Genomic DNA, 16,110 nt, shown 5'->3' with positions numbered 1-16,110 from the left:
GATATCCGTCCTCCAGGGGCAAGTCTCCAGCTGGAGCCTGGTACAGGCAGTTGCGAAACAGAGACAGTGCCCTGGAGAGCATCTGCTTTTGAATTCTTACCTCGCCATAGGGGGGTTAGCCCCATCTTGCTTTTTGAAATGGCAGATTCTGGATGGAGGGTGCTGGCTTGGCCCAAAGCTCTTGAGAAGTGTTCATCCACTACTGACCCAATGTCTCCCTGGAAATAAGTGAAAAGGACACAGCGAGAGTTAAGGTACTCCATCTCGGCAGGCTGGTCTTTCTCCTCCTCCTCCTCCTCCTCCTCCTCATCCTCCTCCTCCTCTTGTTTGCTGGGAAGGGTGACTTCCAGAGAGTCCTGCATCTTGCTGTATACCGCTAACTTCTTCTGGGATGGAATAAACAAAACACGGTATCAAAGACAGTTTGTAAAAAAGCATTAACTACTTAACTTTTCACTTAAAAAAGTCTAAATATTAACATATGTTTGCAAACTGATTCTTCTTTGTCTGCTTTACTCCATTCTTTCCCCTCCCCAAACCAGTGTTCTCCTTCCCACCCTAAAAAAAAGTCACTTATCATTATCAGACAGTACGTTTTCAGAGTGTAAAGGACAGGTTTTGTTTTGTTTTGTTGCTAATCTAAACATATGAAAAGGAGAATGACTTTTAAAAAGTGACAGATTCCTTCCAGTTTCTGATCCATGTTTTTATTTTAAAGTTTTAATGCACATAAACATTATAGTTTGGGAAAGAGAGGAACGGGAGGGGGTGTCTGGGGGAGGAATGGAGAAGAAGAGAGCTTTCCATAAATGAAATAAACTAAAATAAAAACAGGAATGTAGCATCTTATAAAAGGATTTGGCAGATGTGCCGAACTCCTTTCTCAAAAATCAAACTAAAATGACAAAATAAGTCTGTGTGAAGATCCATTTGCATGGAACATATTTTGCAGATGTCCCACTTGCCACCATTATCATGGAGGGGGAAAAAAAGATACTATTATGGCTTACTGAAAATAATACAAGATGCTACTAATGGCTGGCGTGGCTTTCAAATAAAAATGAGAAAGTTTTGATAATTTTAGAATATTTTTAAAACATATGATCGTAGCTATAATAATAGTTAATATATATTATGCCAGGCACTCTTATAAAACTTTGAATTTATTGCATCACTTAATTTTTATAATTCTACAGCATGATTATTACCACTATCCATATTTTAAAGATGAAGAAACAAAGGCACAGAGAAGTGAAGTAACTTTCTGAAAGTCACAGAGCATGAGAATGGTAGAGCCTTAATGCATAACAAAAACATGCAGGTGTATTTATGCATGCTGGAGAAAGGCAGGGGAGGGGTATTTGGTGTGGGGGAAAAAAATCACTGACATGATATGTTATTGTTTTCTGATTAGTTAAGTTTTGTATTTGTTAGCCCTGCTTTTCAGTATTTCCAAATGTTTTTCATTGAGCACATCTTATTTTTATAAGAGCAACTTCATTTCGAATTAAACATAAGAAAATACTGCTAAAGATTATAAAATTTATTATCCTAATTATTTGTATACCTGTAAAACCTGATTCTTTGTTATACCATTTTTATTTAAAAAAAAAAGAGGTATGCTGGAAAATAAATGTGAGTAGAAAAAAATAAATCATTCTAGAATACTCAAAAAGCACATAGTTTTGCAAATGTTATCAAAACACATAACCCAGAATCATGTTTCTAATGTAATTACGAGCTTCAAAAATCTATAGCCCCAAATTATAAATGCATCCTTCAATAAACTGAACCTTTTCCCCTGGCAATGAATATGCTGTTCTGTGTGAAATGGGCCTTGAAATGTTCAGGTATATTAGGAGCTATTGGTTATTATTTAGGAGCTGTTATTTATAAATATATGTATTACTTTTTGTTTAAAATCTGTGTCAATATCGTTATCGCTGGTTGATGAATAAATAATTCATTCCTGTGAGTGAATATGCCTTGCTGATGAATGGACGATTGTAATGACTGTGTGGTGATATTTCTTCCAATCTGTTTTGCACAGGTTTGAACACGTTTACATTTAACTTCAATAGTAAAAATGCCACACTAACAAAGGTTATGTATAAAATAAGGGAACTGAACTAAACGACCTCAAAAGTTAGTCCTGACTTTAAATTCCATTATAAAATAAACAAATATTATAATTTATTAGTCAAATCACAGTACTATTTCTCTGTGTGCATGTGTATTTATCTGAATAGTTATACCATTAAAGCATATTCACACACTATCTGCTGAGTACTCCAGCATATTAAGAAGCACTGTTTTTATATAGGAAAGGAGTTAAAACTGATCTAGAGAGTGACTTCACTGTCCACTGGTGTTCGTTACTAACTATGGAACTGATTTGTTTTCCTGTCAATGTCCAGTTCAGCATCAGTATGTGGGAGTAAGATTTTGCATCTAATTGCTTCATTTGTTTAAATTTACATTTATTCTTGGGGCGCCTGGGTGGCTCAGTCGGTTAAGTGGCCAACTTCGGCTCAGGTCATGATCTCAAAGTTCATGAGTTCGAGCCTTGTGTGCTGTACTGACAGCTCAGAGCCTGGAGCCTGCTTCAGATTCTGTGTCTTCCTCTCTCTCTGACCCTTGCCTGCTCACACTCTGTCTCTCACTGTCTCAAATAAACATTAAAAAAAATTTTTTAGGGGTGCCTGGGTGGTTCAGTTGGTTAAACGTCTGACTTCAACTAGGTCATGGTCTCATGGTTCGTGGATTCGAGCCCTGCTTCAGGCTCTGTGCTGACAGCTCAGAAGCTTAGAGCCTGGGGCCTGCTTTGGATTCTGTGTCTCCCTCTCTCTCTGCCCTTCCCCACTCATGCTCCATCTCTCTCTCTCTAAAATATAAATAAACATTAAAAATTTTTTTGAAATAAATAAATTTACATTTATTCTTTAAGTGAAAGAGCCCTGGGCTGTGCTAATGATCCAAAGAAAGGCAGTGTCTTATTCTATTCCAATGAGCAAATATTTCTTAGAGGATAAAAAATTAGTCTTATATATATGTAAAAGATTGTCAAATGCAAATCCTGAGAGAAAGGTAGCATATTATTATGACCAATAATAGCAATAATATCTTAATTTATTAATTGATGGCAGTGGAATTTAACCTATAGATTTTCAGTTTATTTAAGACTATCTAATTTTCTGAATGCTATATAATCTCATGTTATTCTTTCTTGGCCAATTGTTGAATGGTTGTATACAAGGTGAGTTAATTTGAAATTCACCCATGAAAAATTTAATATGAAATGGGAAAAAGTGAACAAAATCTGCCATTGGACCAAAATGCCTTTCATTAGCCATTTTCTAAAAATCATTCTTTTGTTAATGGATGCATTCAGTCCCTATATCATTAATATTTCATACATATGTAATATATGTCTGTATTTACACATATGCATTTACATAAATACACACTGATACATTATTCCTCTTGATAGACAAACACCTGTGATTTTGTAAAAATAATATGTAGAGACTCTATTAAATGCAATTTTTTGGAATGAATTTAAAATACATTTTTTATTTTTCTCTCCCAGCTCTTTAAGGCAGGTTTTCTATTAAGTAAATACATTTGTATGGAGACTATAAAAAAAATAAGTAAAATGGAAAGAAAGCCTATGATACACCTCCCAATAGGTGTATCATAGGCAGGACATAAAACAAGTCTATCATTCTCACTTTTCAGATAAAGTTGAGTCAATTTTCACAAATATAGTGAACCAACTTAAAGATTTACATTTACCACACAGACACAGACACTCTCTCTCTCTCTCTCAGCTTCACCCATCAATACTACTAAAGTAAGAATTCTAAAGTATCCAAATGGCCTGAAAAACTTCCTAAAATGCTAACACTAAATTTGCATACTTTTTAAATTGTTATTGCTGAATGGTATAAACAGAAAAGGCTACATGTCATAAATGTATAGTTTATAACCTTCATAAACTGAGTACACCAAGGAAACTAAGAACAGCTCAAGGACTAGAACATCATCGGGACCCAGAAGGCATTTACTTCCTTCAAGCCACTACCTCCTCAACAGCAACTTCTATCCAGACTTCTATCAGTGTAGAGTAGCCATAACTGTCTTTTGTACTTCATATAAAAGGAATCATACAGCATGTACCCTTTTGTCTCTGGCTTCTTTCACCCCACATCATGTTCATGAGATTCATGCATATTGTTGCATGTAGTAGTTGTAGTCATTCAGCCCTAGCAGATAAGGCTGATTTTAACCAATTTACACATCCAATGCTCCTTTATGGTAGTTCCTGTTGTTCCATATCCCTGTCACTTGGTATTGTATATCTTTTTTTTGTTTTTGTTTTTCAGTTTTGCTCTCCTGATAGATACCCCAATTTTCTTTAAATTTTCTTTTCATTGAGGTGAAATTCACATAAAGTTAACCTTTGAAAAATTTATGTTTTTGGTTTATTATTTTTTAGTGTATTATGTTTTAGTTTTTTATTTATTTTATTATTTTAACCTTTAAAATATTAATTTTTGAGAGACAGAGACAGAGCATGAGCAGGGGAGGGGCAGAGAGAGGGAGACACAGGATCCAAAGCAGGCTCCAGGCTCTGAGCTGTCAGCACAGAGCCCGATGCGGGACTCAGACTCACAAACTGGACCACGACCTGAGTTGAAGTCAGACGCTTAACCGACTGAGCCACCCAGGCACCCCTAAAATTAACCTTTTAAAAGTGAATGATTCTGGGGCATTGGGAATTTCGTGCAGTCACCATCTCTATCTAGTACAAAACATTTGGTCACCTCAATAGGATATTCTGTACCTATTAACTCCCTATTCTCTGACTCCTCTCCATCAGTCCATGATAGCCACCAATGTGCATTCTGTCTCTATGAGTTTATCTACTCCGGACATTTCATATAAGTGAAATCATTCATATGTCACTTTTTTTCCTTCTAGCTTTTTTCTCTTAGCATAATGTTTTCAAGGTTCATTCACAATGTACCAGTACTTCATTCTTTTTATAGCTGAATAATATTTCATTATATGTATATACCACAATCTGTTTATCCTTGTATCCACGGAAGGACATTTGAGTCATATCCACCTTCTGGCTATTGCAGATAGTGCTGTTATGAATATGAGTATACATGTATTTGGTTACATTCCTCTTTTCAGTTCTTTTAGATAGGTATATATGATAGCTGGGTCATATGATAACATGATGCTTAACTTATTAGAAAACTGCCAAACTGTTTCCACAGCAGCTGACCCATATTAGATTCCTACCAGCAGTGTACTATGGGTCCAATTTGTCTACATCTTTGGCAGAAAAATAACACTCGTTATTTTATGGATTTTTAAAAGAATTATTATTACAGCTATAACCATCCTAGTGGGTATGAAGTGGTACCGCACTGTGGTTTTTATTTACATCTTCCTAATGACTAATGATGTTGAGAAATTTGCATACATTTAAAAAAATATGAAGTGTGAGAACAAAGAAAACAGGAACAGAATTTCAACAGCAATTAACTCATATGCTGACAGTCACACCATCTTAATATTCTTCTCCATAGACTCTTAAGCCTTAGCTACTTTCTGGTATCTGTGCTTTGGTGACTGTAAATCAATTCTTTGCCTATTTTAAATTAAGTAAATTATTCATGTACACTTTTGCCATATTCTGTATTCACTTGGTGTTTGTTTGCTCCTTGGAATGAAACTTGCCTGATGTTTCATTCTTTCTTGAGAATAATATATAACATTCAAAATGTTAAGAATGAATCTGAAATCATCAGAACCTAGATTTCCTAAACTAAGGTCAAAAGGCAATCTAGTTCATATTTTTCTCAAAATGCACAATCACTTCCTAGAAATATTCAAGTCTCAGAAACTTTCAGGCTTTTCTTATGAGACCAAAGAATTGTTAAGGAAAACAAAGACGTCATCAAAAGGGACTTCAACACCTACAAGTTGGTTTATTTAGAGCACATTAACTGGCTCATCTCCATTTCAGAGTAATGCCGCATTTCCCCCAGGCAAAATGACCCTCAGGTTAGGTGAAACAATGGCTAAGTGAACAGCCACAAAGTTAAAACTAACTCACAAAAAGAAGTTAAAGCAACCCTAAGAAGGAGTAGGCCCAGGCAGTGCAAACCATACCCAACCACCTCGCAGTCTGCCATAAGGCACAGCAGGAACAAACTCTCACAGGAATGTGCTGGGAAAGGATTTGTCTGACAAGAGAGACTTCCATGTCAGGAGCCAAATACCACTAACTCCCCAAGGCTTAAGCCTACAAAATGCCAAATGATTACTGTGCATATGTGGAAACTTCTTTTCCTAAAAAAACAAAAGTATTTTAATGAATCATTGGATATTTGGAAACAGCTTTTACTTTTTTTTGTTCTTTTTTCCTTTTTCTTTTCTTTTTCCAATCTCTATTGGCTCTCTTCTCTAAATGCAATGCTTCTTTTATGTTCAAAAACAAGGTTTGAGCCTCTAAGAAAGGGCCACTGGCCTGGAGTAAATGTTTCAAAATGTCTGAAAGTCTCAAAGGGTAAAATGTCATGAAAGCTGCTAATTGCTCCTTGATCATATTTTTCTGAATTAACTTGGCAACAGATTTTTAAAAATATCTCAGAGATCCTTGAAATTTTGGTCCTTAGCTTGTTTGGAAAATGAGGAGGAATCCGGTTAAGGGAGGGTGAGTTAGGATAAAGAAGCTAAGCCACAGACCTTTTATATATACTATTTAACGTACCTCTCTCAAACATTCACACATAAATATTTTGTCCAAATAATTATTCCCAATTTACATATGAAGAAATTGATTTGCTTGGCTAGGATTATCTAACTAGTAAATGGCAGAGATAGGATTAGAACCCATTTCTGTCTGACTACAAAGCATCTGTGCCAAGAACATGGACAGAAGGAAATGGATCTCTATATACTTATTTTAATTGAATAAATAAATGGAAGCCCCAAATCAGCAAGGCATCAAGTGGCATCACACAACTAAGGAGAGTCAAAGTTACTTATAATATTAAAAAAAAATTGAAATGTGGGGGTGCCTACATGGCTCAGTCAGTTAGGCATCAGACTCTTGATATCTGCTGAGGTCTTGATCTCACAGTTTGAGTTCAAGCCCCATGATGAGCTCTGTGCTGACAGTGAGGAGCCTGCTTGGGATTCTCTCTTCCTCTCTCTCTCTGCCCTTCCCTCCCACACACATTCTCTCTTTCTCTCTCTCTCTGGCTCTCTCAAAATAAATAAATAAACTTTAAAAATATGTAAACATATATCAGAGTTATGGCTACTAAATCATGCAGTGCTCTTCAAAATATATGTGCATCTAGATAAAACTGAATTCTATATCTAAAAATGTACTATCTCCTTGGCAAATCAGACACATAAATACAATTGCCTACAATTTTTCTGGAAATCCTACTTTGAACATGTGAGCAGAGCCAATTTTCTGAGACATAGTCACAACTCAAGATTCTGTGTTTCTTTGTTTTGTTTTGTTTTTATTTTTCTTAACAGTAGGGAGGAGCAAACCAAAAATAATATTAACTTGACCAGCTATTTTTGAACATACTTGCTTCTTAATGATTCTGGTCATTATCAAAAATCAAAACCATCCCCTCCAAGGATGAAAATTTTCCAGTTTTAAGGATTTTCAAAAAAAAAATGTGCCACATGCTTAGAGAGAATTTCAAAATTTGCATTCCCAAAATACTTTAAGCAATGATCACATCATAGAGGTATGTGCTCTCTCTCAAACTGACTACTTTGAATGAAACAAGTTTCCAATGTGTGAATTTCTGATATGTTTTTATAAGCCTTTTACTAGACATAGGGTGCGACTTCATTTTAAAAAATTTATCTGTTATTCATTGAATTGTCAGTTAATTCCTGCTTTCTCTCAGTAATTGTGAAAAGACATGGAGCTACTAGCTGAAAGTCATAGTCTATCCCTAAACTCATGCTGCTTATAGTATGTTGTTTACGATTGGAAGGGCAATCGTAAACAAAGAGAACCTCACAGTTTATCCATAAGGCTAATTGTCTAATTTCTCTAAGGAGCTAATGTTTAAAAATTTTTAAATAAGAAAAGTAAGAAGGTAACAGGCAAATTACTAATTGTTTCCTTATGCCAAAAAAGTCAAGAAGGGAAGAGCAAGTAATAGAAGGAGAACCGAAATAGGAATGAGGATTTGACCTAAATGAGTCCATGAGTCTAGGTAAGTCACCAAGCCCTCTGCCCCTCATCTTCCCCTTTTGAAAATGAGGAATTTTGAGACCTGATTTTCTCAGAGGTCTTATCCTACTCTATATCCTAATAAGCAACATGCTGGAGCTCTAGACAAATTCACACTTAATTTTGTTTCTTACGTTGGCTGCCTCTTTTGATTTTGCAGGACACTAGCCAAAAGAAACCCTACAGACCATCGAAGACTAATTCATTTCTAGACACAGGTCATCTAGCCCAATTCCTAGGAATTAGTTTTGGTATCTCCTTTATCTAACTTCATAGTAACAAGAATGGATGCATCCTTCCACACCCCCATTCCCTCCCCCCCCCATTTTCTCTCCCAAGGACAAGTGTTTTGGCATACCAAAACAATATAGTTTTAAGAGGAAAGGACACCTGTTTATTTTAGGTCATTCCTTCTTTCTGTTCTTTCTTTTTCTTCCCCTCTACTAAAGCACAAGACAAGTGAAAAATAATTCAGTTACCCCAGTTAAGACGACACTTGTAACTTACTGGCATAAATCTGGCATCCAATGAAATATCTGTAAATATGGCATATACAACTTGTTTTTAGCAGCAGATGTTTAGATATAATGGTTCAAGGCACTGTTGGGTCTTCCTAAATGAATAGTTAAAGCAGAAAATCAGCTGCTTAGACAGATGCTTTTTGAAAGATTCAGGGTAGAGTTTTGCCCAAAATTATTTCCTTCACTGTCTCTGCCAGAGTTTGAAATTCATATGATATAATGCTTTTTTTTTCTTGAATAAAAATATTTCTCTGGAGATAATACCTGAAGTTATTATCTATTACTGGATGAATTGGTTTGGGATTTTTTTTTTAACTAGCCGGAAACAGGGCCTCTGAGAAGCAGATACAAGTTCAGTGCCCAGGTTTTAGAATGACAGACAAAAAGTATGATGCACAAGTTTGCTTTCACATCTGCCCTAAGCATCTTGAGCATAACATTTACAGTCTCGTCGAACATTCCCTTTGCACGGAAAGATACAAGACAGAAATATATATACTACTCACAGGGGTCAGCTCAGCATCTTTGCTGTAATAGCCCAAAGAGTCATGGTTCAGGATAGCCAGGTTTTACCCTGTGTACACCTTCATTTCCTTTGGCATGGCTCATGTCCCCGCCATCCCCAGCTTTATGAGATGGGAGAGAGTAAGTGTTAGATGAAGTAGGACTTCCTTGCATCTATCCAAAATACCTTTTCCTTTCCACAGAATGTCACTTTGTCCTGGCATTTGGCTTCCTGGTGAACATATCTTCACCATGCACAATTTTATGGATTCCAAGCCTTCCTTTCCTATCGCTGTTGTAATCTCTATTCTGGTTGACTGCCAGAGACAACAGTTTAGTTTGGTTATTTTAAAGTTTAGGGGCGCCTGGGTGGCTTAGTCGGTTAAGCGTCCGACTTTCGCTTAGGTCATGATCTCGCGGTTCGTGGGTTTGAGCCCCGGGTCGGGCTCTGTGCTGACTGCCAGCTCAGAGCCTGGAGCCTATTTCAGACTGTATCTCCCTCTCTCTCTAACCCTCCCCTGTTCACGCTGTCTCTCTCTCTCTCCTAGGAATAAATTTTAAAAAATCTAATTAAAGTTTAATTTTTTTTCTAGCTTTGAATTTTCTGGTGGAAAGTTATTGGGGGCATAAAAACATGGGGGCAGTTTAAGCTTCTAAGTCTCTGCAGTCAAGTTAATTTGTGTAGTGTGGAATTATAGGGGCTGTTCTTTCTCAAATAAGTCCTGTATGAGTTCATATAAATCCACTTAAGTCTTTACTTACAGTTGCAAGAAAATTGGATCCTCTACTAGACTTAAATAAGTTGGCTGTGTATTGAAACTATTTAGGATATAATTGTATTCTTTCCTTTTAATGAATCTTAATTTATGTCGGAATAACAGTAATACATGAGGCACTTAAAGCTGACTGCTAATACCACTTCCTGTAGATTATTTTAAAATAAATAAACGTTTATTTGCTAAGTGGACATTCTGCCCCATCAACAAAGGATGCAGAATGGATACCAGAAGTCATTAGCATAATACAAATGCTTTCAAAAGAACTTTGGAATGCCTAAACTAAAAAAGTACACTACCAAGGACTTGGAAAGAATTTCAAGTTCCAAGGCCAAAGAATCTACTGCATATTAATCTTCTTTATCAAAAAGTTGATTTGGAAAAAAAAAAAAAAAAAAAAGAAAAAAAAAAAAAAAAAAAAAAAAAAAAAAAAAAAAAGAAAGAAAAGAAAAGAAAAGCCTGGTGGAAAGATGCTACATTGGGGAGCAGGACATCTGGTGGTCCTAATTTTGTCACCGAGCAGTTTGAATTTTTAGCTAGGCATTTCAACCCTATTAACATCCATGTTCCCATTTGCAAAAGGAGGAGTTGAAGTATGGTTTTTCAGGGTGTCTTCTCCTGACAAAAAGAATCTTTGAGAGGTTTTTATGACCTAACCAAGGTAGCAAAGTCCAGAGAAACAGTTTGAAAAAAAAAAAAAAAAAACTCCTCATAAACTTACAACTGGAGTTCTACCTCCTAAGAGCATTTAATTCTTTTAAGTGAAAGCATGCATGCAGATTCCCCCAGCTGTCACCCTTGAAGAGGACAGAGTAAACATGCTCGAACTTATATGAAGCCCAAAGTGTAATTGTTAAACACTTCTATACACAATTAGGAAAATGGTGATGACTCTTTTCTTCGTTCACCACCTCATCTATAAACTACACATTTCTGAAAGCTTTAAGTGTCTTTCTGATGTTGAGATTATTAATAAATGGGGGAGGACAGATTTAGACAGTAACAGACTGTCTACTTTTAAGATGAGAAATCCACTGGGTATGAAGGGAATCTATGATTTCATATCATTTCCCTCAGTTTATCCTGACACATATTTGGAAATTTTTTGTCTTACTTCCTACTGTCACTGTTAGAATACAAGCACATTCCTTTCTGTACATGTTCTGCAGCGTAATCATGCCTTTGGAGTATGTGCTGAGAGACTGAGTCACGAGTTCTCTTGAGGAGATGTTAAAGAGATGGTGGGCATGAGGACCAGGGAGCCCGAAATTTCTCAGCAAATCCTGGCTCAATAATGCACACTATAAGATTTACCAACAGCTATGCAATTTCTAGTGATTAATGTCAGCCACTACAAAATTTACTCTGCACGTATTTACAAATTATTTTAATTCATGTAGTCTACTACTGTATGCCTAAGTAACATCTCATAGTGCAGCCTGATATACATGCAGTCAACTACGTTCTTAAGGCACTAACCTATTAACCACCTACAATGCATGACATGCTTGACAAAAATCAGAACTTTAAATTTCAGGTGCACATTTGTGCTTTTAGGAGAAAAGCAGAGTACACATGCCTGGAGTATGATACCCTATTATTTCAAAACTAATTTTCAGCTACATGATCATATGCTAAGAGGAAAAATATACCTATGTATGAACTCCATCATAATAAACCATAATGATATACTAATTTACAAGGAGCTACTTCTGAGCTACACAGATTTGAGAAAAAATAAATTTAAAGATACACTATTACAATTGATTACAGAAGTAATACAAAACTTAAAATGCTTTCTTTTCTAACATTTTATAAATGACCATTCAGCTTTCTTTATAACTCTAACTTATTTCAGCTTTTCTTTTTTCTGCTCAACAAATCAATTTTTCAAATGCAGTAGGAGTTAGAGCCCTTATTTTTGTCTCCCAGGCAAGATGCTATTAGGGGTCACTTCCCATGTACGGAGAAAACAATCTTCATGGATAATAATGATAAAACCTTATGGAATGCAAAAACAACCAAAATATGTATTCTCGGATGACTGCATTAGGGCCAAGTCAATATTAGTCCCACTTCACCCACGCACCGCATAGTCTAAAAATGCTGTCAGCCTGATAAGAATTTCCTGATTTACTCTTTTTTCCAATAGAAAATATAGGTCATCAAAATAAACTGACAGTAAAAGAACAGTAGTTAGACTATCAAGTCTCTTCATTTCACTAGCCAGCTATAGTCAAATAGTTTCTTTACTTAACAGCAACAGTAACAAAAAGTAGCCTCAAACAAGCCATTTGAGTAATAGTGACATGAAAATTTCCAAGCACACCTCTCAACTTACTTCTTAAAGTCAGTTCAGCCTCATTATGTACTTGAATGATACCCAGAGAACCCTAATGTAAAGTTGATATTTAATAATATGTGCAACTAATCAATGTGGACAACCCAGGCAAAATAGAAGGCTCATTCTTCAGGTTGTTGATGGTCTTAGCAAAAGAATGAAATCTGGGGATTGAGTTGCAGCACTCTTGCAAAAATGAGTGTACTGGAGTTACTTCTTACTGAAAACTGTATTTTGTGACTAGTAATTTAGAATTTTTCTGTTAATGAATTTTATTTTCTAATTAAGAAGCATCATAATCCTCAGCTCCACCACATATTCATATATTAATGGGATTATTTTCATAAAAATTCCGGATTTCATAAACTCTATTTATAACTTCTATAGTTCAAGTTATTTTTAAGGAGAAAATAGTTTTCTGTATGTTTAGTAATTTTGAGTCTGTTGCTCATCCACATTCCAACTGACAGTTGAAAGTTTCTACAGTCTCTGAGATGGAGGAAAGGAAAGGAGGAAATAGGTTGGTGTAGTTGGGACTGAGTGTTTATTTAACACATAAAACTGATATCCAGCATCTCTGTGCCTGGCTTGCCTAATTTGTACCTAAATGGTTTTCTCTATTACATCTATCTTTTCTACTTAAACCCAAAGAAAAGCAAACAGCATAACCAAAATGTTTTCATTCCATCACCCTTGACCACAAACTACAAAACGCTTTCCCATTCTCCTCTCTATATCTTGCTTTCAATGCTGAATATTCTTTAAAAAATGACAGCAAGAACATGGGGCTCCTTCCTCTTTTGCCCTACGTCATCCTGTTAAGCTTATATTGTTTAGCAGATAAATATTGTTTAGCATGTACTCTGTTCCAGAATCAGCTGAATATACAGTTCCTAAATTCTAAGCAGAAGTTATGATTTATTTCCAAAGACTAGCACTACAAATATAGCAAAGAAACAGAGGTAAAGGAAACAGAGAGATTAAAATTAAAATATTAATTAATTGTACAAGTAATAAAGAGCCAAACCCTTAAGACCACAATAAAACATATGGTTCCTAAGAAACTTAAAAGTAATCAATAAATTCCGTGGATGTGAATTTCCAGACCATATTTAGTTCCCTGATAAGTGTCTCCACCTCAGAGTGTGAGGTGGAGTGTACTTTTTAATCTCACCAAATCAACCCACCCTGATTTCCAAAGTCTCAGGACCCTACTTTGGTACAAGCTAGTGCCACATACTCACGTATGTATTCTCTGTAGGACTAAGTCTTGACACACTGTTGGTGTCCAGAGAGGAATGTCCAGGGGTACCTGGTGCCAAATTCCCCACACCCTACCCTCCCTTCTAAAGGAACTATATCGTCTCCCTGGTTCCAGAACGCTTTTAGCCACAGCATTCTCAGTCACTCTCAGCATGGTGAAGACCCAACATCTCGCGATCCAAGGTTACTTCTTGAAGGCGGACACACTTCCACTACACTGAACTATAACATCTCTGCTCTTTGATAGACTTAAAAATGAATGAGGAACTTTGGGATGAATCCCTGCCCTCTAAGTCACAGTCATGAGAAGACACACTCTACAGAGAAATTCTAGTAACTTTTGACAGATGTTACACGAGATCGATGTTCCACAATAAAAGTTCCAGAAAGGTCACTCCATGAGCGCACTGTCCAGGTGGCCTTCCCTATGTCCGTGACACATTTCATCCTCTTAATCCACAAAATCCTGAAACACTCCACCTTTCCAAAGGAAACAAGATATTTGACTTAAAGGAAGTTTACTCACATACTCCTAAGACAGATGCCCTTGGTGAGTTTCAGAAAACTGAGCCCAAAGAGCTAAGGCGGCTCTGACGACCAGCCTCTGAGCTCCGGCGACAACAGCCAATGAAGCCCCCAGCCAGGTAATGAATCCACCAGGCTGCTGTGCCTGTCCCTTCCCGAAGCCTCTCTTCTCTACTAATGGCTTTCGGCTCAAGGGCGCTCCCGCAGGTCCCAGAGCATCCTCCGCGCCACCCGTCCCGGCGGGACGTCGCCCGAGTCCCAGACAGACACTCTCGGTGCCCCTCGCCCCCGCCCCCGCCCCCGGCGGGCTGCCCGGTCGGTGACTCACCTGCTGGCCAGGTTGGGGCGCCGGGTGGTAGTAGGCTGTGGGGCAGGTTGCAGCTGCCACAGGGTTGGGCAGATACTGGGGCGCTCCATACGGCTGGGGGTGATACATCACCTCCGCACAACTCATGGCAGCCGGGGCTGCGGCGGCCCCCGAGCTGCCGCCGCCGATCTACGCGCTCCGGCGACGGGCGCCGCCGCCACCGCCGCAGCTGCCTCGTCTGTCGCTGCTCCAGCTGCTACTGCGGCGAAGGCGGGTCCTGGGCGGCCGCGGGCTCCGCGCTGGGCGCGGGCTCGGGAGGGGTTGGCAATCAGTGGGGGCCCATGCGCGGGCACCTTCATCTTCAGCCCCTCCGAATGTCCGCTTGCCTGCGCTTATATAGCGGCTCCGGGACACAGCGGCCCACCGCGCGGCGGGGGCATGACAGCGCCGGGCTCCGGCGAGGACGGCAGCGCCCACCGCAGCTCCAGCCGCAGCCGCAGCCCCGGCCGGGTAGGGCAGCCCTGGGGAGCCGGGGCTCTGGTTTGCATATACACAATGCACGCCCGGGGCTCGTCCTATCACCGGAGTTGGAGCCTGGGCGAGGACCGGGAGGCGGGGGCAGAGGGAGGGGGCCGCTGGGGAGGAGCGGGGGGGGGGGGGGCACTTCGCCGCTCCAGGCTCTCGCGCCGAGCTCTGCAAAGTTCTTCCAAATGGGTCCGCGGCGGGCGGGTGGCCCAACCGGGGACCCCGGGGAGGGCCGGCTGCGGATTGGAGCTAAGTTTGAAGCCCTCTCCGCCTCCCAGCAGCGGGATGAAGGTGGGAGGGGAACGGTGCGCGAGAGGCCGCGCGCCCTCAGAGCTCGGGCTTCCCACCCTGTCTCTGACACCTGGCTGTCAGGGCAGGGTCTTCCCAGCCCCCAGGAAGCATTCGGGGGGAGCACCAATGCGGAGGCCAGAGCTAAACGAAGGCCAAGTGTGCAAAGAGGTAAAACAGAACTGGCGCAAAATAAACTGGCATTAGCCCCTAAGTTAAATATAACAGTAAATGAAAGTTAACTTTATTGCAAGTACACACATGACAAGAATGCAACACATTTTTCTGCAAGAGATCTCCGCTTTAAGTTTACACCTTCATGGTATGACATTCTTGTGGGACGTCAACCTTTTCTGGGTTTTCCTGCCTGGTTTCCATTGAGCAATAGGCAACAACAACCAATTAAACCCATTCAGCTATGGCAGGTTTATCTACTGGCAAGTACCTTATAATCCTCTCCAAAATGAAAAAGAAAAAAGAATCTGTTTGTAGGAATATGATTGTATTTTGATATAATTAGATAAAGTGGAAAACAACTGTAATTATTTACAGATTATTTGCAAATAGGCAAGCTCTGACTTTTACCAAGTCTATCTCTCCCCATAAATATAAGTATCCTCTTTTATGACACAGAAGTTTCTTTGTTTTCACAGAGACCACCCTTTCCCTGAGAAAAAGTCTATGTGTACGTCAAACATACATGTTGTTATGGACTGAATTGTGTCCCCACCTCCACCCCCAAATTCAAATGTTGAAGTCTAACCCTCAAT

General features: G+C 38.8%; 1 protein-coding gene across 4 annotated transcripts in view; it reads right to left on the bottom strand.

Annotated features, from left to right (window-relative positions):
* The window catches only part of VGLL3 (vestigial like family member 3), a 43,832-nt gene extending 28,901 nt beyond the window's left edge, over nucleotides 1–14,931 (bottom strand). The window contains exons 1-2 of one of the 4 annotated variants that reach the window (XM_039224330.1): nucleotides 14,549–14,931; nucleotides 101–386 (exon numbers count right to left, since the gene is read on the bottom strand). In XM_039224330.1, the coding sequence (XP_039080261.1) occupies nucleotides 101–386; nucleotides 14,549–14,674 (412 nt within the window). In that variant the 5' untranslated portion in view covers nucleotides 14,675–14,931. Of the gene's footprint in view, nucleotides 1–100; nucleotides 387–14,221; nucleotides 14,352–14,548 lie in introns of those variants that run through there. The other 3 variants (XM_039224331.1, XM_039224333.1, XM_039224332.1) reach the window with 3 other exon arrangements.
* Between the last annotated feature and the right edge of the window lie 1,179 nt (nucleotides 14,932–16,110).

Source organism: Hyaena hyaena, unplaced genomic scaffold, assembly GCF_003009895.1.
Source record: "Hyaena hyaena isolate Hyena2069 unplaced genomic scaffold, ASM300989v1 scaffold_1602, whole genome shotgun sequence".
Lineage (NCBI taxonomy): Eukaryota > Metazoa > Chordata > Mammalia > Carnivora > Hyaenidae > Hyaena > Hyaena hyaena.
Note: the sequence above shows the minus strand (reverse complement) of the source record. Positions and strands in the feature narration are given on the sequence as shown.